This window comes from Asterias amurensis, chromosome 3 (genome assembly GCF_032118995.1).
Source record: "Asterias amurensis chromosome 3, ASM3211899v1".
Taxonomy (NCBI): Eukaryota; Metazoa; Echinodermata; class Asteroidea; order Forcipulatida; family Asteriidae; genus Asterias; species Asterias amurensis.
Window position 1 is genome coordinate 4,171,650 of NC_092650.1, and position 21,766 is coordinate 4,193,415.

General features: G+C 39.2%; 1 protein-coding gene across 1 annotated transcript in view; it reads left to right on the plus strand.

Annotated features, from left to right (window-relative positions):
• The first annotated feature begins 3,622 nt into the window (after positions 1-3,622).
• The window catches only part of LOC139935314 (uncharacterized), a 92,168-nt gene continuing 74,024 nt past the window's right edge, over positions 3,623-21,766 (plus strand). The window contains exon 1 of the mRNA XM_071929839.1: positions 3,623-4,905. Coding sequence (XP_071785940.1) covers positions 4,381-4,905 — 525 coding nt within the window. The 5' untranslated portion in view covers positions 3,623-4,380. The remainder of the gene's footprint in view (positions 4,906-21,766) is intronic.

The window sequence follows — 21,766 nt, forward strand, 5'->3', positions numbered from 1 at the left end:
TCGAGACCTCAGATTTAGAACTTCAGGTCTCGAAATCAACCATCTAAACGCACACAACTTCGTGTGACAAGGGTGTTTTTTCTTTCATTATTATCTCGCAAGTTAGATGACCGATTGAGCTCAAATTTTTACAGGTTTGTTATTTTATGCATATGTTGAGATACACCAACTGTGAAGGCTAGTCTTTGACAATTACTAATAGTGTCCACTGCCTTTAAAAACCTTGCAGGGTCGAATTGCCGTGTGAGAAAAGGTCCTCACCATCGGCTCGGGCCTTTATCACACGGCAATTCGACCATGCCTGTTTTAAACGGCCATGAAAGAACTAGTAGCTACCCTTATTCCCTTTATTTAAAATTAAAATTATTTAATTTATAATTCTGTTTGTGAAGCCAAGGACTCTCCGAGTTGAATGTTGAATAATTTTGCACTGAACAATGTTGTTGAAAACGATGCATTTGCAACATTTTAACGCGAGTTTAGAGTAGAGACCTGTTATTTCCATTCTTACAAGAGGATTGTATTGCGAAAATGAGTACCTCACAAAATTTATTTTGACATTTCCCCTGCTCTTTAATGTCGGGAATAATCCACAAGAGAGGGCGCTAATAGACAATACCACGAGCACTGACGTGGAACCAAGTATACGAGCATGTATGTGTTGAAACGCAATGCTGCATCGTACCATGATCGTACTACGCCTATGTGGCAGGAGATTCTGTCAAATTGTGTACAAACTTCTTCTGATAGCGCCCTCTTTTGAATCCTCCTAAAGCCCACGTTAATAGCGAGCTTTCGATTTTTGGCACGGAGCACGCAGGACGGGAGAGAGCATAGCACAGTAATCTGTATTCTCACGCTTGAGTGCTCCCGTCCTGGATGTTGTGGACCGCATGGTGATATAGAATTGATTCAAGTCCCAGTCCCCATGAGGGTCCTTTTTATTTACAGTCCCATCGCCTAAACATCAGACAACTTTTGCGATGTTGGCATCCCCCAACCTAGCCCCCCCCCGTGCCTAGCCATTCTCGGGACCACAATCGCTACATTTTGAAGTCGGATATGATTTTTTAGGATCTCTCGCACGAGAACGGGGCTTGAATCGAGTCTATCACTCACAAGGCTCCCCCACCATACAACGTGTACAAACGACATCACTCCGTTGTCGTACAGACCGGACGTTGTTTCACCAAAACAGCGTTTCCAATCTCTACACGACGGAGTCTACTTCAGTTTGGCGCATGCGTCGATCGATTTTCCTGCTCCCTTACACTGATCTCTATTATATACACTCAGCAATCCCTTATAGCGTATTTTCCCCCCAGGAAAGATGAGGCCACTAAGCATTAAAGTACGTGTTGTACATGTACCGTCTTTCTCACATGGGCGCAACCAACCAAGCGTGTCTAGAATACCCTCTATACACGTGTACTTGTATTGCATCGACATGCAAACTCCATGCGCTAACATGTAGCGTCCTCCGTCTTTCGATTGGGACGGTAAGGCCATGGAGTTTTCCTCCACAAGGCACACGTTGTTATTGTACCTCATCTTCCCTGGGGAAAAAAAACACGCTTAGAATTTGTTTACCGTCCTGTGTCACTACCGTGGTCTTTCGAAAGCACGCTAATTTCCCATCAGGGAGACAGAATCTCTGGCGGACTGAATTCACTGGGCCGGGACACCTACATTAGAAGCCAGCAAGCAGACATCATGCATTGCTGTAGAATTGTGACGTCAGTGAGAAAGCTTTAGGAAGGCACAATATACCATGCCCAATATTGGGACCGTTGGTTACCGCACCCCCCCCCCATACACACAACCCCGCCTAACACCCCATACATTAACACAATGTTATTTTCGTCTTGTACATGTGGAATTAATTCCCAATTACTGAGAGTGAGACACAACAGAGGGGGTACTACCGTGCCCCGTTAAAAGCACCAGATGGGCGCAGAATTATTTGTTTGACAGCTGAAGGAGAACGATTCAAAAGAGGGCGCTGTCAGAATAATTTCGTAAACAAGTCGCTCGCCGTATTGGGGGTTGGGGGGGGGGGGCAACACATAATCTATGGGGGACAAAACATTCTCAGAGAAAATCCACATTTTGTTCATACACAAAATTAATGTCAGTATTTCCTCCAGTTAAAAAAACATTTGGTTTTCTATTTTTGTTTAAGCATTTTCTGATTGCGTACAAGAAAAATTTTCGCAAACAAATTGCCGGCATACCTGTTTGCAAAGCTGCAACCATTTCCTTGAAAACATGCTCTCGTAAGAAAGCATGATGGAAGGTGATAAGGGCTTAATAAATATATATATATTTTTTACACCTGTTATATTGTGATCAATACATAAAAGGCACTGGACACTATTACAATAATTGTTAGCTTAGAAACTTACTTGGTAACGAGCAATGGAGAGCTTTTGAGAGTATAAAACATTGTGAGAAACGGCTCCCTCTGAAGTAGCGTAGTTTTTGAGAAAGAAGTAATTTCTCATAAGAGATGTTAAATTTGCATCCGTGTAAAGAATATTATTATTATTATTATTTACACCGATGTGTAATTTCCCGGTAAAATATTTGAATTGATTTCGAGACCTCATGCGTGAGGTCTGAAAATAAAGCATCTGAAAGCACACAACTTCGTGTGACAAGGGTTTTTTCTTCTTCCATTATTATCTCGCAACTTAGACGACCAATTGAGTTCACATTTTTACATTTTTTATTTTGCGCATTTGTTGAGATACACCAGTTAAAAAGACTGGTCTTTGACAATTACCGAAGGTGTCTATAAAAAAACGGATGCAATAATGTGCTTGCATTGTTGCAGAATACAACCACGGACTATGAACCCATTTTGTGACATGTTTTTACCAAACTCGACAATATTTGATCAAACTGATCGGTGATCCCCGGACCGTTTCATTTTCCCTCGGCTGCACCTCGGGAAAATATAACGCTCCGGGGATAACCTCGGGAGTCGTTTTAACGATTAGCACTCGAAGCAGTCAATATGTATATACTATCAGATTTTGTATTCCAAATATACGGAATATTCTTCCTGCGTGGACATGATCCGCTCCGGATTTTCGTCGATATTATCTCAAAATATAACGCGACCACCTTTTGAAATGAAATTTTCACTAATTCGTTGTTGTATGGCTGAATGGGTTTCAATATCCAAAGTTTCAGTTAATATTGCCTTTAACTTTGACCAGCAAGAAATAATTGTTATTTACCATAGTGGTTTGTACGGTCGATGACAGTTTTGATGGCTAGGATATTGGATCTGTTCCAAAAACCAAAGGTATATAGCCTTTAAAGGCTGCACCTCGCCATTGCGTAGTTTCTTGCCTGTTGCATCATGTGTCTAGCACCGTCAAAGCCCCCTCACCCCTCGCTGCCTCCTCGTTGCCCGGTAGCAAATCAATTTAACCTACCTCACAGTTAACGAACTAGGCCTATATAATGATACACAGGGGGTATGGTACAATCAAATTGACCCCAATCCCACGTTGAAACAAAATGGTTTTGACAATGACTTCTATCAGTGCCACAATGTTTTCAGTTGAGGACGTTCACCCGGCTCTCAAACCTATCACTGATGTTTACTTCATCCAGTGCTGTGATTCAGCATTCAGCTAGCAAGCACACAGGAGCGAACGGTACACGGGAGCAAAACTGTACACAGGAGCAAACTGTATAATGATGAAGACGTCATGATACGTAGGCAACCGTCGCTATGCTTGAAGTTGGAGCACGTGCTCTACGATATTAAAAAACAGGACTTCCATATTGCGCCGTTGTTTGCGCGCGTGTGATTCGTGTGCATGCCAGTGGTCGTGTAGTGGGATACAGTGTTGGGACATGTAAAGTCTGTGTGCAAATCAGAAGCTAGGCATCAGTACCATACGGCTGGTCTTCCGTCAGGGGAGCACACAGTCAATACACAGCAAGCCCTCTGCATGCTTTCCAAACAGTACCTGACTCCATGCACCATTCACACACCGCGGATTTAGATGAAGACGTCTCCCTGAGAATACTAATGACCATACGGTGAGGACGCTGCTGCGATTAGGGCCGTATATGCACACCTGGGGAATCATTAGTGAACCAATCCCCATTCAGTTTAATGCTGAATTACACGAGTGGCTCGGCTCACAATTTTTGACGACTCCCACGGGGGGATGAGATGGTGAATAAAATTTGGCGGGAACTTGTTTTTCTGATGATGAGCGAGAGATGTCGTCTGCCGTGTGAATCGACTTGGGTAGCAGGTGGAGGTGGCACTTTTCTTCGGTAGGTGTAATATTTAAGTATATTTCTTCATTATTGAAGTGACGAATTGAAGTTGTTTGCGGATATAAAACTACGATGTACCATCTAAACGAGAATGATCTCACCGCAACCACTGATCTTCCGTATCACGTCTCGATGTCTACCGTCAACGGCAGCGCTATGAGTGGACATGGGGACACCGGTGGGCTGGTGGAGGCGGCCAATGCGGCCGTCATCACAGCCCTTATCATATTCTGTTTCGTGGTGTGCAAGGGCTCCTTCGACCGGTTCAAACAGTGGAGGGTCCGGCTGAACGTCGTGGTCATCGGCACGGGTCCGATCGGGCTGTCAGCGGCCCTCATCGCAGCACACAGCAAGCGGGTCGGACGGATTATAATCTACGAGGATAAGAGCCGGTCGCAGCTCATCTCCCGGCCCCAGCAGATCGCTCTGGACTCCCGCAGTGTTGCCTTTCTGAGGAAGTACCAGGTGGATTTTGATAACATGGAAGGTTGCTGGCAGAAGGAACGTTTCTACACGAGGATTGGGATATTCCAGGAGTATATGATGAGTAATCTGCAGAGATGTGAAGCTGACGTCACAATCAAATTAGGAACCAAGGTAAGAATTAGATAAACACTCATATTCAAATTTATATGCATATTTGATACGACTAATTCACAGCTGGACGATGAATTGAACGGTGTATTACGAGGAGTACATTAGAAGACTTAACCAGGAAAATTATAGAACTAAGCAGGAAAAATAAAAATACAGCTCAGGGTCCAATTTCATAGAGCTGATTAAGATCAAAAACAAACTAAGCTCAACAAAATGTTGCTTAATGCCAGAATAAGGTTTACCAGCTTAATTTTGTAGAGCTGCTTAAGCACAAAATTATGCTTAAGCAAAAAAAAATTATGCTTAGTAAAATCAGATTACCGGCCAGGACTCCACTCAATTGTTATGCTAAGCAAACAAAAGCTAACTACCAGTCACAAGCAATGTATATGTCATGAAATTTTGTCCAGTAACATGTGTAAAATAAGCAAGCTGCTTGCTTAAGCAGCTCTATGAAATTGGCCCCAGCTCTATGAAATTTGGCCCTGATATTGACCGATAACGAAATGTGCTTACCCACTGATTGATTTCTTGGAGATATAAAACGCATTGGAACATTGAAAATACAAGGCCCAGATCAATTTTCATAAAAAGCTATTTAGCAGAAAATACTGCTTGGCAAGTTTATTTGCTAAGCGACAAATGAGTGGTGTACCAGTCGCAACAATGCAAACTTTATGGAAAAGTCGGCTGGTAACACGTTTCTGCTAAGCAAGGGGTTTCTGTTCTTATAGGCTTTATAAAAATTGGGCCCAGCAATTTCGCAAACAGGTGCCTGCGATGGTGACGAGGTTGCTGTAAATGTCAAGCTCTTGCTATGTATAATGCGCTACCATTCGATCAATCCCGATGAACACAGTGAATGACCCCTGGAACCACTGTTAAGTGTGTAAATGTAGGGCCTACCTACATACAGTATGTTATTATTACTTGGAAACCTAGTCACGTAATGTTTAGCAGCGAAGCGCGAGACCCAGATCGTTGCCCAGACTAAATATAGACACAATGATGCACCATGAATGTTGCCTATAGAATTTAAAGGCACTGGGTAATATTGGAAATTACTCAAAATAATTGTTAGCAATTAACAACTTTACTTGTTAATGAGCAATGGAGAGCTGTTGATAGTATAAAACACGGTGAGAAACGGCTCCCTTTGAAGTAACCTTGTTTTTGAGAAAGAGGTAATGTCTTACTCAAACATCAGCTGAAGCCTTTTATGCATCTGAAAGCACACACAAAGTTGTGCAACAAGGATGTTTTTTTCTTTCATTATTTTCTTGCAACATCGGTGACTAATTTGTTGAGCCCAAATGTTCACAGGTGTGTTATTCACTATGCATATTGAGATACACCAATTAAAACCATTGGACCCTTTCGGTAAACAGTGTTGTCCAAGGCCCACACTTTATGTACCACAACTTCTATATCAAATAACAAACCTGTGAAAATGTAGGCTCAATCGGTCATCGGAGTCGGGAGAAAACAACGGAAAAACCCACTCTTGTTTCCGCGCGAGTCGCCGTGTCATGACATGTGTTTAAAATAAATCCGTAATTCTCGTTAACGAGAATTTATATTGTTTTGCTGTTTTCTCAAAGAGTAAAGCATTTCATGGAGTAATATTTCAGGAGAAGTCTTTCACCATTGCCTTCTGTAAACCCTGTAAGTTATTTGTAAATCTGTGAACTTTTGTTTTTTTTCTGAACCGAAAGGGTCCAATGGCTTTAAGGTTAGTGGTATTTGACAATTACCAAAGGTCAGTGCCTTTCAAATGTACAGAAAGGCCTAGATCCATTCCCAACTGCCAAATGGCCGGTACATCACACCTAATGCCCAACACAAGCCCGCTATATTTTAGGTATGGGATCTATTAGATTTGCTTCTTTTTGCTGGTGTCATGTAGGTGCTGCAAACACGTGTGTTTTATCAAAGACCACTCAATGGTTTTGTATTCCGCGCTGTACAGTCATTACGCAAAAGTCAAAGCATGACCACGCACCACAATAATGTTTGAACAGTCCGCGGTGTCTAGTCTAATTGGGGATTTGTGGGGTATCCTTGGTCTATAACCACTTGTAATCAGTCAATATAGACCGGTACTACGCTAATGTCACGCGCGGCTATACTAGGGAGGTTTAGCTAGCTGTACGTACGCAAGCAAGTGAACGTGAACTTCAGCAGAAAAACAGTTTTGTTAAAATCACACGTTTTTAGCATAATACGTGAAGTTACAATTTCACGTCAGGTATGTACGCGTGAGCAAGAAATAAGCCTTAAGTGGTGACGTCACCTAGAAACAACACAATTTTCGGACGTTCACGTTCACGTGTTTGCTAGCGTACATGTAACATGCAGCTAAACCTCGCTATACTATCTGCTACGATCACCTTGTTGGTTGTCGATTTGCTAATAAAAGACACTGGACACTATTGGTAATTGTCAAAGACCAGTCTTCTCACTTGGTGAATCTCAACATATACATTAAATAACAAACCTGTGAAAATTTGAGCTCAACTGGTCGTCGAAGTTGCGAGATAATAATGGAAGGAAAAACACCCTCGTCACACGTAGTTGTGTGCTTTCAGATGCTTGATTTTGAAACCTCAAAATCTAATTCTGATGTCTCGAAATCAAATTCGTGGAAAATGACTTCTTTCTCGAAAACTACGCCACTTCAGAGGGAGCAGTTTCTCACAATGTTTTATACTATCAACCTCTCCCCATTTCTCTTTACCAAGTAAGGTTTTATGCCAATAATTATTGTGAATAATTACAAATGTCTAATACAAAAAATACGCGCACTACACTGTTAACACACGGCGACATTGACTACCAAAATGGCGAAATCAAGATAATGATGTCAGGTAAATTGCATCAGTTTTTCGCAGACACTATACCCAGTGTGTGTTGACACAGATTCATCAGAGACACACAACGTCCTTGCTCTTTATAATATAAAGATACAACCTTGCATTTTGTGTAGTAAAATATTTGTCTACTAAAAATGAGAGATGCAAAACGTGAAGTCCCCTCGTGGAAGATAGATAACATGATTACAAAAAGAGCCTCCCGGATAAAATAACAAAATGACAGATGACAAATTGGTCTTTGTTTATATATATACTTTGAATGGCTGTAACTCACCCCCCCCCCTCTTTTCTGGATACCTTCGCCTTAAACCTTTGTCCTCTTTTTACTAGAAATAGATGTACTTGTTTATGCCTCTGACGTGGGTCCGGTTTGGATCGAAACTTGATGCCCTCTCCCTTACTCATTTTATAAAGGTATTATAATTTGTACAGTCAAATAAAATAATCATCAGACGCCGAGTTCAAAAAAAGATATTTGAACTAGACACAATGTTGTAAGTTTGTAAAATAAACAGTATTTGTCTATTTGGGAAATATGTCAAGAGTGTGCTCATAAATTGATGTACTTATTCATACCTCTGACGAAGGTCCGATTTGGATCAAAAGCTAAGGCCATTTCCCCTACTCGTGTTATAAATAATTTAAACAATCTGGCACAGTCACATAAAAAAAAACATCAGACAGTAAAATGAAGCACATGTAAACATTTGTTTAATGTTTGCCAAATATACATCTTTTTTTGTTTAAGTGTAAATTACGGTGAAAGTGTGCTCTATCTATCTTCCAATTAAAGGAACACGTTGCCTTGGATCGGACGAGTTGGTCAAAACAAAAGCGTTTGTAACCGTTTTTTATAAAATGCATATGGTTGGAAAGATGTTTTAAAAGTAGAATACAATGATCCACACAAGTTTGCCTCGAAATTGCGTGGTTTTCCTTCTACTGTGCGAACTAACATGGTCGGCCATTTATGGGGGTCAAAATTTTGACCCCCATAAATGGCCGACGTGTTAGTCGACGAGGTAAAAGGAAGAATTTTGGAAAACCACGCAATTTCGAGGCATGTTTGTGTGGATCATTGTATTTTACTTTTACAACATCTTTCTACCCATATGTATTTTATAAAAACGGTTACAAACGCTTTTCAAAGACCAACTCGACCGATCCAAGGCAACGTGTTCCTTTAACATCCATACAGAGTCGTACTTTGGTGCAAATGTACTTTGTCACGGGAACAAATATCAACACAAAATGTGCTGCAAATGGAAAGCATGGTGCGAGTAAAACGTTGTCTGTGCTCCGATGCAGCCCTAAACTATCCCATGATACCCTCGTTGTGTCGAGACGCTTCTCTCAACATTAAAGGAACACGTTGCCTTGGATCGGACGAGTTGGTCTATAAAAAAGCGTTTGTAACCGTTTGTTATAAAATGCATATGGTTGGAAAGATAATTTAAAAGTAGAATACAATGATCCACACAAGTGTGCCTCGAAATTGCGTGGTTTTTCTTTTACTGTGCGAACTAACACGGTCGGCCATTCATGGGAGTCAAAAATTTGACTCCCATAAATGGCCGACCGTGTTAGCCGACGAGGTAAAAGGAAAACCGTGCAATTTCGTCGCATGTATGTGTGGATCATTGTATTCTACTTTTACAGCATCTTTCTACCCATATGCATATCATAACAAACGCTTTTCAAAGACCAACTCGACCGATCCAAGGCAACGTGTTCCTTTAATAGTGTGTGGGTTTAATAGTCAGTAAGAACCATGCGGAAGCAACAAAACGTCGATATAGCGAACTAATTACATTAGATACAACGACAGGTGCAGAGATGATAGTGTTAAACTTCACCCATGTTTAATGGGTGTGGGTTTGAAAGATCGCTCATCTCGTCTGCTCATCTCTCGCTCTCTCCACAAGTGGTTTAACCCTTAATACCTTAGGTTAAATGACTCAGTATGATCATGCGTTTAAAGGCACTGGGCACTATTGGTAAATACTCAAAATAATTGTTAGCATAAAAACTTACTTAGTAACGAGCAATGGGGAGCTGTTGATAGTAAAAAAAATAAAAAAAAAATAAAAAAATAGAACATTGTAAGAAACGGCTTCCTCTGAAGTAACGTAGTTTTTTTATTATATGAAATTCAGCAGGGGCTAAAGTGGTCAGACTAAAGTTGAACTCTTTTTTTCTGTATTCTTGCCGATCCTAGAATACCTTTAAGATACTAGAATACCTTTAAGAGATAGGCCTATCCTGATCAAATAATCATGCCCGTAGAAAAAGACCCAATGATGAGCAAAGTTAATTCGACTGTCAATTTGATTTCGGGAAGATTTATTGGGTCAATTATGCTCCCGCTATGTACTGCGGACATTTTACCGCCATAATACGCAACTTAGAACCTAAGGGGGTTGTGTGGTGGTTTCAAACCATGATCTTTTAGTGGTGTATATAGTGAAAATGTTTGAGAGGAATTGTGTCTTTGATGATAACACCATGGGATTTCTTTATACAGTCGGAGTATGAGAAAGATATTTGGTTTATACAGATTGAAGATCTGTCTGTAGACAAAAATACATTATTAGATGTTTGTAGGTTGCTTCTTTTCAAAGGACAAAATTAGTAAATATCTTTTCTTTTTTGTCATTAGATTTTCTGACTGAGTGCCAAAATCCATGTTTTTTTCACCTGCCGCACTACTGTATATTTGGCGTCGCAATGATAACAGTTTGAAATAATAAATTTTAAACCCCTATTTGTTATGCCCTTCTCATTATTCTAAGTGAATGTGCTACAAGTACATCATTGTTTATTCTAAAGTTTCGAATCCTTTAAAGGGGCAGTACCGTCTCCCTGTCTATAATAGTCAAAGTTTGTTTGTCCTTTTCTAGACGAGAATCGAATAAAAATATAGCAAAAACAACATTATGCCGTATTGTAACTGTTTTTCTCTCCAGGTGACCAATCCATATGCCAATTTGCTACAAAAGCTGTTGATATTTATTTTTGTAAATGCTTAACTCTACCGCTTATCTGTAAATTCACTGCACATATCGACAACTGCACAGGTAAAAACATCATACACACACTATCAAGTGGCTAAATGGAACGTCCCTCCCCCCCCCCCCCCAAAAAAAAAAAAAAAAAAAAAAAGACTGTGGGTTCATTTGTTGGTTTGGAAGCCAAAGTCGTCAGGGCACTTAACTACCAATTACAAACAAACCATCACTTTATCTATAACTGATGACCCTTATAAAGTGGACCTTGTTCCATAGACCTGTTATATGAAGTCATTGTGGTGATTATAGTTCAGCGGTACTGTGTGTCTTTCGGCTGTTGTAAAAAAAAAAACTCTGGTTTTATTTCCGGCAAAACTAAAGCGATGGTTGGTTCGCAATGGGCCTAAGTTCATACGAGAAGAAAATACTGCTGACAAATTTTCATGGATACGCAGGATTATGCAGGATACCAGCCACAAAATGGTAGGGCCTACATGTGACATGGTATTTCACAACTTCGTGTGACACAGTTTTTTTCTTTCATTATCTCGCAACTTCGCCGACCAAGCGAGTTCAAATTTTCACAGGTTTGTTATTTTATGCATATTGAGATACACTAAGTGAGAAGACTGGTCTTTGACAACTACCAATAGTTTCCAGTGTCTTTAAGGACAATGTGTTTACATGTTGAAAGTTGTGTAACTATGGTTTTCACTACTTTCTTCTGACTCACACAATGGAAAACCAACATTTCCTCGAGGTTGTTATTAGTTTTGTTCACGTATGTTTTATATCACAAAACATAAACACTGCGTGCGACTATTTTGTCAGCTCCAACGACCCTAGATGTTAAGTTTAAATAATCAAAATTAAAAGCAAATGGGAGCATAACCTATTGCATAATTAACAGGCCCCTAGATTCTGGGTGCAATATTGCAAACATCAATAGACAATTCGTTTTTATAATGCATCGTGATTGCAGATGTCGTGCCGGCACATCTGACCTTTCAACGGCATGCTTGTCTTTCGAGCGTTCGCTAAAAAGCCATTAGTTATTTAGTTATACGCCTGTCATTCAGATTAATGCTTTGCTGTAAATTGACGCAGAAATAGAGACATAAAGATACCAGTCATACATGGTGCATTTCACATGGTATTTTGGTTGGTATACTTATTCTGGCAAGCATGATTTTGTTATGTTCAGCTACTTGTTCTGCTTAAGCAGCTCTATGAAATTGGGCCCATCAGATAACAACCGCTGGAATAAGGCGACCGTTGTAGTCTCAATTATGTTTTAGTACTTTGTACATCTTGACGAAGGGAACTGAATTATGGTTTTAAAACTGTCTATTCGATCAAATACTATCAGTTCCATGACCAGTACACAATGACACAGAACCGTGGTGATGAACTTTTTATTGTTACATTGTACGAGGATCAAAATAGCAATCAGCTGTCGTGTGCCTCTTGTGGCAAGTCATTGTTCAGCCGAATACACTTTCCAAGAAGCATTCATTGTGCTTGAAGTGTTCCAGACTAAAGTCTCATGAGGACTGGCATCCCTTCTGCTGACATTAAGTCCCCCAAGAGGATGTCTTGTACTCCTTACAAGTTAAGAGCCATCTTAAGGATGAGCTTGCTGTTACCATGGTTTTTCTTTGTTGTGACATCGCAGTTAAGTGAGAAGTCAAGATTGACTCATATAGCTTAAAGACACTGGACAGTAATTACTGATAGTACTTGTTAGCATAAAAACTTACTGGTCACGAGCAATGTGGAGCTGTTGATAGTATAACAACATTGTGAGAAAGGGCTCCCTCTGAAGTAACGTATCTTTTTGAGAAAGAGGTAATGTCTCACTCAAAAAGACTTCCGGATTAAAGACTGTTTTATATGCATCTGAAAGCACACAGTTGTTTGAGTTCAAATTTTCAAAGGTTTGTTATTTTGTGCATATTTTGTGATACACCAAGTGAGAATACTGATCTTTTACAATTACCAAACGTGTCTATTGCCTAAGTAAAGGTCTTGTAATATTTGTACTTTCTGTGTCGCCATCTTGGTTGTGATCCTGGTAACCAACAACCACAATGAATGCTAATAGTATTCATTGTACAAAATGGAACCAGACTATTTCTCCTTCCAGCTTTGGTTTGGTTACATTGAGTTCAATGGAAGAAAATTCAAGATAGCCGCACCGTGATAACGATCTTTACTATCGAAAGCTGTTGTTTAACGGGAATGTACACGTTTGGTAATTGTCGAAGACCAGTCTTCTCACTTGGTGTATCTCAAAATATGCACAGCATAACACACCTGTGTAAACTTGGGCTCAATCGGTCATCGACGTTGCGAGAAAATGATGACAGAAAATACACCCTTGTTGGACGAATTTGTGTGCTTTCTGATAAGAATAAAAGACTTCCAGCTAGAAGTATTTTATTATTTTAGTGAGAAATTACCTCTTTCTCAAAAACTACATAACTTCAGAGGGAGTCGTTTCCCACAATGTTTTATACTGTCAACAGCTCTCCAATGCTCGTTACCAAGTCAGTTTTTAAGTTAATAGTTGTTTTGAGTAATTACCAAACGTGTACCTTCCCTTTAACAAAGTCTTCTATAACCAATAAGTATTCATTGCCATTAGTTTTAAAAGTAATGAGAAACTATATATAAAATCCTTATTTCACCACACCGTGCAGAGCTTCAAACAATACTTAATTTTAAAAGGGATTACCAAACGTATATATTCCCTTTAACAGTTGTCTTGTAATTATCTAAGCTCCCAAAGGGTCTGAAAACAATCAGAACTGCTTGCCATGCATGCACGCCTCTGAGGAAGTAGACAAGAATTAAAATAATTATTCAAGATTGATGAGCTTTTCTTAGGAGGAGATGGGATTGAGATTCTCTCTCTCCTCTGGCAATTACTTGGCAATACGTGTTGAGGGCCAGAAATGCTTCAAGACGGTATGTGATTTGAGGCTGAGGGCCAGAAATGCTTCAAGACGGTATGTGATTTGAGGCATTATATGGGAGGTATCAATGTACAATTGTTTTGCAGTGTAACACTATGTGTATATCTAAATGTTGTTCTTTAGAAAACATGTCTTGCTTTATATTGTCCTCTGTTAATTTTAATTTTGATATGCTTAAGACCTCTAATTTTGATTTCCTTGCATCTAATCTTTGTTTTTGTATTTAAGGTTTTTTTAATGTGTACATGTATGTTTTATTACGCCCTCTGGCCATGAACACATTTTTAATTGTGAATAAACCATTTCCCCCCCAAAAAAAATGTTCTACCAACCGAGGAGTAGATTTTCGAAATTCGGTAGACTTCTCAGTGCATTTACTTCTGACAAAAATAAACGTTTAAAATGTAATTTTGTTTTTGTTTTTGTATTACTGTTTATTCTCTGCCGCCTTGAAGAATGATGTATCTTCGAAATGTCGTCACTATTTCTTGAATTTTGTTTTTCTCGATCAGATCTTCTCTTACAAAATGAAGTTGCCCCTAAACAAAAGTCATGTTATTCTCCCTGCGTGTACCTGACCGCTCCAGATTTTGGAACAGACGCTATCACCTTTTTAATTAAAATTGTCGTAAGTTGGTTTTATGGACGGTATAGATCTACAATAAAAGATGTCACCAGTTTGAGAAGCGCTGCGTTACTGCAACTCCAGATTTTGCGGGGAATTTTTTAGAAACGCTATCCACCTTTTGAATTGATATTTCACAGGTTAGTTATATTTGGACGGTATAGAAATTATGTATGATAACTAACAGTGGGTTCTAAATACCAAACGTCAATCCCTTTAAAGGCAGTGGACACTATTGGTAATTACTCAAAATAATTATTAGCATAAAACCTTTCTTGGTGACGAGTAATGGGGAGAGGTTGATGGTATAAAACATTGCGAGAAACGGCTCCCTCTAAAGTGCCATAGTTTTCGAGAAAGAAGTAATTTTCCACGAATTTGATTTCGAGACCTCAGATTTAGAACTTGAGGTCTCGAAATCAACCATCTAAACGCACACAATTTCGTGTGACAAGGGTGTTTTCTTCTTTCATTATTATCTCGCAACTTTGATGACCGATTGAGCTCAAATTTTCACGGGTTAGTTATTTTATGCATATGTTGAGATACACTAACTGTGAAGGCTAGTCTTTGACAATTACCAATAGTGTCCACTGCCTTTAAAGGCACTGGACACTATTGTTAATTACTCAAAACAATTTTCAACATAAAAACTTACTTGGTAACGAGTAATGGGGAGCCGTTGATAGTATTAAACATTGTGAAAACCATAACGTTGTTTTTTGAGAAAGAGGTAATTGCTCACTCAAATCATTTTCATTGAATAAGAGACCTCAGCTGAGGTCTCGAATTCGAGGCATCTGAAAACACAAAACAATTGTGCGACAAGGGTGTTTTTTCCATTATTCTCTCGCAACTTCGACGACCAATTGAGTCAAAATTGTCACAGGTTTTGTTATTTTATGCATTTATTGGGATGCACTATTATAGTTAGAATACTTTTCTTGGACAATACCAAAGGTGTCCAGTGTCTTTAACTGCGGATTCTGTGCAGTATTTATAGAGATTGTATCATTTACACCAAGATTTATTTAGTAGCTCACCACGGCTATTTATATACTGTTGTATATACATTCGTCTGAACACACAATCTATCTACCCAGTCGGCAGTGGTAATGTGTCCAATAATGCATGCAAATTAACAGAAGTGTGTGGAAGTGTTTGTTTTCTATGCGCGATCGAATTCTATTTCCGTTTTCAATATTCTACTTCTAAAGAAACAAAAATGTCATCGAGTGTTTGCTTTCTTTCTGTTTGGAGACTATATTTACCGGCTTTATTATTTACTCAAGCGTCCGTGTGTGCGACCAACTCTGCTCGATCAACTCCGAGACGTTTGGATATTTTTCTTCTAGAGAGCATGGGAAAACATCAAGAAGGCCAAACGTAGAGTAAATAGTCGATTGATAGTTTGTAGTATAGGCTAATTTTAGCGCACAGCGTTTAGCGCACAGCTAAACAAAACCAACCGGATCGGACCAAAACCCGAGTCTTCGCTGAAAAGATTTGCATGTTTTTGTTTAGCTAGTTATTGGTTTTATGTGCGGGCTGTGCAAATCAAAGAATATGAAATGTCAACTACCTTTGAAAAACACCATTAGGAACCGAATTATATACTTTGAAATTTAAGAAAAACAAAACAACTGAGTTGAACAAAAATCAGTGGCGTGACTGTACACGCACTTTCAAAAATGCTTCCCTGTGAGTCAATATTCTGTTGTTCTTTCTTTAATTGTCCCATGCACTTGGCAGTGGACACTATTGGTAATTGTCAAAGATTAGCCTTCTCACTTGGTGTATCTCAACATATGCATAAAATAACTAACCTGTTAAAAATTGAGCTCAATCGGTCATCGAAGTTGCGAGATAATAATGAAAGAAAAAAAAACCTTGTCACACAAAGTTGTGTGCGTTTAGATGGTTGATTTCGAGACCTCACGATCTAAATCTGAGGTCTCGAAATCAAATTCGTGGAAAATTACTTCTTCCTCAAAAACTATGGCACTTCAGAGGGAGCCGTTTCTCACAATGTTTTATACCATCAACCTCTCTCCATTACTCGTCACCAAGTAAGGTTTTATGCTGATAACTATTTTGAGTAATCACCAATAGTGTCCACTGCCTTTAACAGCTTCCCCATAGACTTTCGCCCACACGTTTTCTTGTGGAGCACCCCGGTCTTAAGAAATTCCATGTGAATACATTTTTTTCTTTCCCCTTTTGTTTGGTTTTGTCGTTGGTGTCCAATATTATCTATAAATGTGCCAATTGCGAGAGTTGTTGCTCTATACGTATCAGCCACCGACAGCAGTAATACTCCACTTGTTTCCGGTTATAGCACCTTGACATTTGGGAAATCAAGGGGCCATCAATTTCCTTTCATTGTGACCTTAGAGCTTCACTGTTTCGTTGTTAAAGGGCATCTGCAACATTAATATATTTTTCTGAATATCTCACATGTGAATTTATGGAGAAACGTAAGCCTGTATCAACGTGACAAGTATTATGTGTGTATTTTTGTCCCCTTTTTTTACAGAGTACTTATACTTGAAAGAGCTTTGATGAGGCTTACAAGTGGTGCTCTATAAATACATTATTCTTTTGAATTATTTATTATGAAAATATGTTCCGAAACACACATGAGCGAATGAAAACCGTTTCAGGTGTATAATTATTATCTGACATGCAACAAAAGCAAGCAACACACGTATAAGCCAACATGGTGTTTCAGACAATCGGAATGAATGCCCCTGTTCAATAACAGCTTGTGTTCTAAACCGACGAATTTTTAAATTGAGCCGTTTGGGCACGTGGTGCTGGGCGTAGATTGACGCCTATACGTTAGTCACTAGGCCATGTCACACATCAATATTTTCAGGCAACTTGGAGGCAACCAACTGCACTGTTATGAACAAATGAACACTTCGGCAGCATGAGAGACATCCTGTTCTTACTGTAGCTCACTACACCTAGGAAAATAATGAGGAAACTGGAATGGGAATTAGTATTATTTGAGGTTGCCTGGAAGCTCGTTGCCTATAAAATTGCCTCGTGCAGCAACATGACCGTTAGTCTATCTGGCTCCTAACTGCAACAATTAACCCAGATTTCGGGTCCCTGAGGAACTTTACCCATTTCCGGGTCAAGCTGACAAGGAAGCTAGTTTATAGGATTGTAATAATTAGTAAACTGAATAGTGAATGAATTGTTTTATTGGATGTTGCCTTGTGTAAACATGACCTTTAGTCTACTTGCCCTTTACTATAATAAAAAAAAAACTCCCGGGTCAGAATAATTGACCTAGACTTGATTCAGGTCCCGTTCTCGTGTGGGAGGTCCCTAGAAGCATATCGCATCAAAATCTAGCTATTGTGGTATGGATCCCGAGAACAGGTTGGGGAATACTGAGCATCACAAAACATAAGTTTTCTGGCGATTGCAAGGGATTGGGACTTGAGTCAAGTCTAGAATTGACCAGGATTTCGGGTCTCGAGGGGCTTGACCAATTTTCGAGTTAGGCTTACCAGGAAACAGGTGTTAACCAAATAGGATTTGAACTTGGATTCTGTGTCTGTTGACCAACTTCTGGGTCATGTCTAACGCAAATTCCCGGTCATGGTCAGCCCCAACGAGAACCGAATGTTAATTTTGTTTTGTTTACCCTTATTTTTATACAACGATGTGTGTGTGTGTGTTAGCACTGCATACTCAGTTTATTTCCCGGAGTCCTGTGATAAAAATCGGAGGCATTTTACTCGGTGTGATTTGTACCCACGACCCTTGCAATTCTAGAGCAGTGTATTAGGCCGTGTCCGAAACGGCGACTTCGGCTACAGCTACGGCTAGATCGCGCGCGTCTGCTATTCTTCAACACTGGTAGACGCGCTGATCTAGACGTAGCTGTAGCCGAAGTCGTCGTTTCGGACACGGCCTATTACCAACTAGACCACCGATATTGCCGGTAGCAAGAGGCAGCTCGAATCCTATGTTTTAGCAGACCTCACCTAATTATAAATACATATGTATATATAGGACATTCTATACTGACCATCCTTTGTCCTCACTACTTTACTCATATTGGTTTTTAGCCCACCCAATTGTTTGTAATTAGTAGTTTTGAATGGCTATAATTTTCCCGCCTTTTCTTGGTACATTCCCTTAAAGACAGTGATGGACACTATTGGTAATTACTCAAAATAATTATTAGCATAAAACCTTTCTTGGTGACGAGTAATGAGGAGAGGTTGTTGGTATAAAACATTGTGAGAAACGGCTCCCTCTGAAGTGTCATAGTTTTCGAGAAAGAAGTAATTTTCCACGAATTTGATTTCGAGACCTCAGTTTTAGAACTTGAGGTCTCGAAATCAACCATCTAAACGCACACAACTTCGTGTGACAAGGGTGTTTTTTTCTTTCATTGTTATCTCGCGAATTCGATGACCGATTGAGCTCAAACTTTCACAGGTTAGTTATTTTATGCATATGTTGAGATACACTAACTGTTAAGGCTAGTCTTGGACAATTACCAATAGTGTCCACTGCCTTTAACCCCTTTCCACTCTGTTTTCTATAAGTGGATATGTATTTGTCTGTACTTTGTTTAAGCCTCTAAAGAAGGTCCGGTTTGGATTGAAAGCTAATGCCGTCTACCCTACTCGTCTTATAAAATATATAAATATAGCTGCATTCTGACCTAGCTTTCTCACGACAGATGTTAGATGTCAATCTTTACAATTCGTAATAAGGTTTCACAAGGCCTCGCTCTGGTTATGTGCAAGATGACTTCATTTAATTATCAGGGTTATTTGTTTATAGCATGAGAGTCTATTCATGTAGGCTGTAGTATGTCGGCCACTTATATTTCATAATTTGTCTCTACAGCATGTCGGTTGAGATATTTGACACCCCGATGGGCGTGTGAACATATAATAATATTAAAGGAACATTACAGAATTGGTAGGTGGAAAAAATCGTCTGATATCACAGATTTACATACAACTTCATGATGATAGTAGAAAACATCCCTTGAAATATTTCTGTCTAAAATGTAATATTTGATTAGAAATAAATAAATAAACAAATTTAAAAACAAAATAAACTATCACAAAATGAGTATTCGTTTTTTCACTATTTTACCGTGACCCAGATGGTCGATCGATCTCAAACTTCTATATCTACAGGTTTGTCAAATCATGTATATGATGGATTACATAAGTGCTTCACTGCCAGCAACTGTTTTGTTAGCAAAACCAATTCTGTAACACAAGTTATGTGATTTTAGATGCTTGAATTGAATTATATTTTTGTGAAAACTACTTCTTTCTTTAAACCATAATGGAAGAAAAAACATCCTTGTCACACAAAGTTTTGTGCTTTCAGATGCTTGATTTCGGGACCTCAAAATCTAATTACGAGGTCTCAAATTCGTGGAAAATTACTTCTGCCCGAAAACTATTTGTTACTTCAGAGGGAGCTGTTTCTCACACTATTTATTCTATCAACATCTCTCCATTTCCCGTAACCAAGTAAGTTTTTATGCTAACAATTATTTTGAGAAATTACCAATAGTGTCCAGCGCCTTTAAGGTTAGTGTGAAGTCAGATATAAACCACCCGGTACCAGCTTGGCTGAAATGATACCGGAATCTATATACAGAAAACTATCTCTCGCTACAAAATGGAACCGTAATTCAATTTGAAAAGATGAGAGCCTAAGTATATTACTTAAATTGTGGTGGTTTCTTCTTGACTGATGCATTACAAAGCAGACAATGTACCATGGAATTATATTAAAGGCAGACATTAAAGGCGGGAACTTGTGTCAGAAAGTGTTGGGTTTGTTTATACACCCATATGGACTGAAACATATAATTCTATTAATTACATCCCTGCGGCAGAAGTGTTTTTAGTTTTTCAAAACCTTTAGGTCGGGGCCTGAATTTTTTCATCGATAATTACGAAAAATTCAGAAGTGTACACATATCAAAATTACATTAAAATGGTAAACAAGTGCATTATAAACAAGGTACAATATCATTTTCGTTGAAAACATTCCGCTCAGGTAGGTGTTTAACATCCTCTCATATACCTTGTACAATCATTTTTTTGAGGACCAACCCAGTCTTGAGAATTACTCCAGGGAGAATCTAGTTTTTATTTTCTCTCTTTCTTTTCTGGGTCTACTAAAGGTGAATCAAAACTATATAAATCAGTGCACGTACATGTATTTCACTCTGCTACATTACGACTATACAACAAGTCGGTCTGGCATGGGCTTGGTAACGTCACAAAATGAATCTTTGATTATTCATATCTGAATATGAGGTCTAGTACTGCATGTTGACCTATTGTATTTTGGTCAAGTGCTGTCGAAGGGTGTGAAATGCATTTTCAACCAATAAACTTATAACCCAAACCGTTTTTTTTTTAAACACTCTATTCCTAATGATTGTGATCGTTGATGTGCTGCACAACAGACTTCATACTAAAGTTACCTTCGCAACTGCAGGTTAAACATATATGTCTTGACCGTAAAACTAATTTGAAGGTCAAAGGACTCAAATTGAGGAGGTTTAATAAGCAGAGAAGGGTGGAAATATAGATCCCATGATATAAACATAGGTCAGGAGTAATGCAGACTGACAGGCCCTAGCTGAATACTCGCCAATAAATGATATCAAAATAATACATCCACACACAGTCGTTTAAAGCTCGCCTATACCGGCGCTCGTGGAGAAGCCACATCTACAATTGGTCAGGTCATATTCCCGCGCTTTTCACGCAGTCGGGGGTTTTCTGTTTTCTATTACAATGTCGTCTGCTCAGTGGTAACTCGAGCTGCATTACTTCTTTTATATCACGCCAGCTAGCTTCTGATTTATATTGCCGTACACGACTCTCATGGCTTGATAATATAAACAAAGGTTTTGTAAAGGGGAAGATATTGGATCCGGGTTTAGAGTTTCCTATGTCGCCTTTTGAGACTCGAAGGGCTTCTTTCTTGGTGAACGTGCATGACGGTTGTCTTTTTTATGGATTCTGCCGTGTGGTGATTAAGGGCAATCTTAAAAATCAAATCATAAATGCAACTGGATATCTAAGTGTATTGATATTAAAGGAGTGGGAACCAAGAGCTAGCCTGAACGTCTGACGTCACTCTTCGTCCATAACGCAAGACACCAGCCTTGCCCGCATGTCCAGAACCTTTGACCTCTCAACCATGCCAAGGAGACTTGCAGTCAATTCACCTGTATAGGCCTATCACATACACAATCACAAAACAGCTATAAACACCAATCTACATATGAATACATGCATTTAGAAGTACTACTGAGGTATAGGAGACGTACTTTCGGAGATCAGAACAAAAATGAGGACA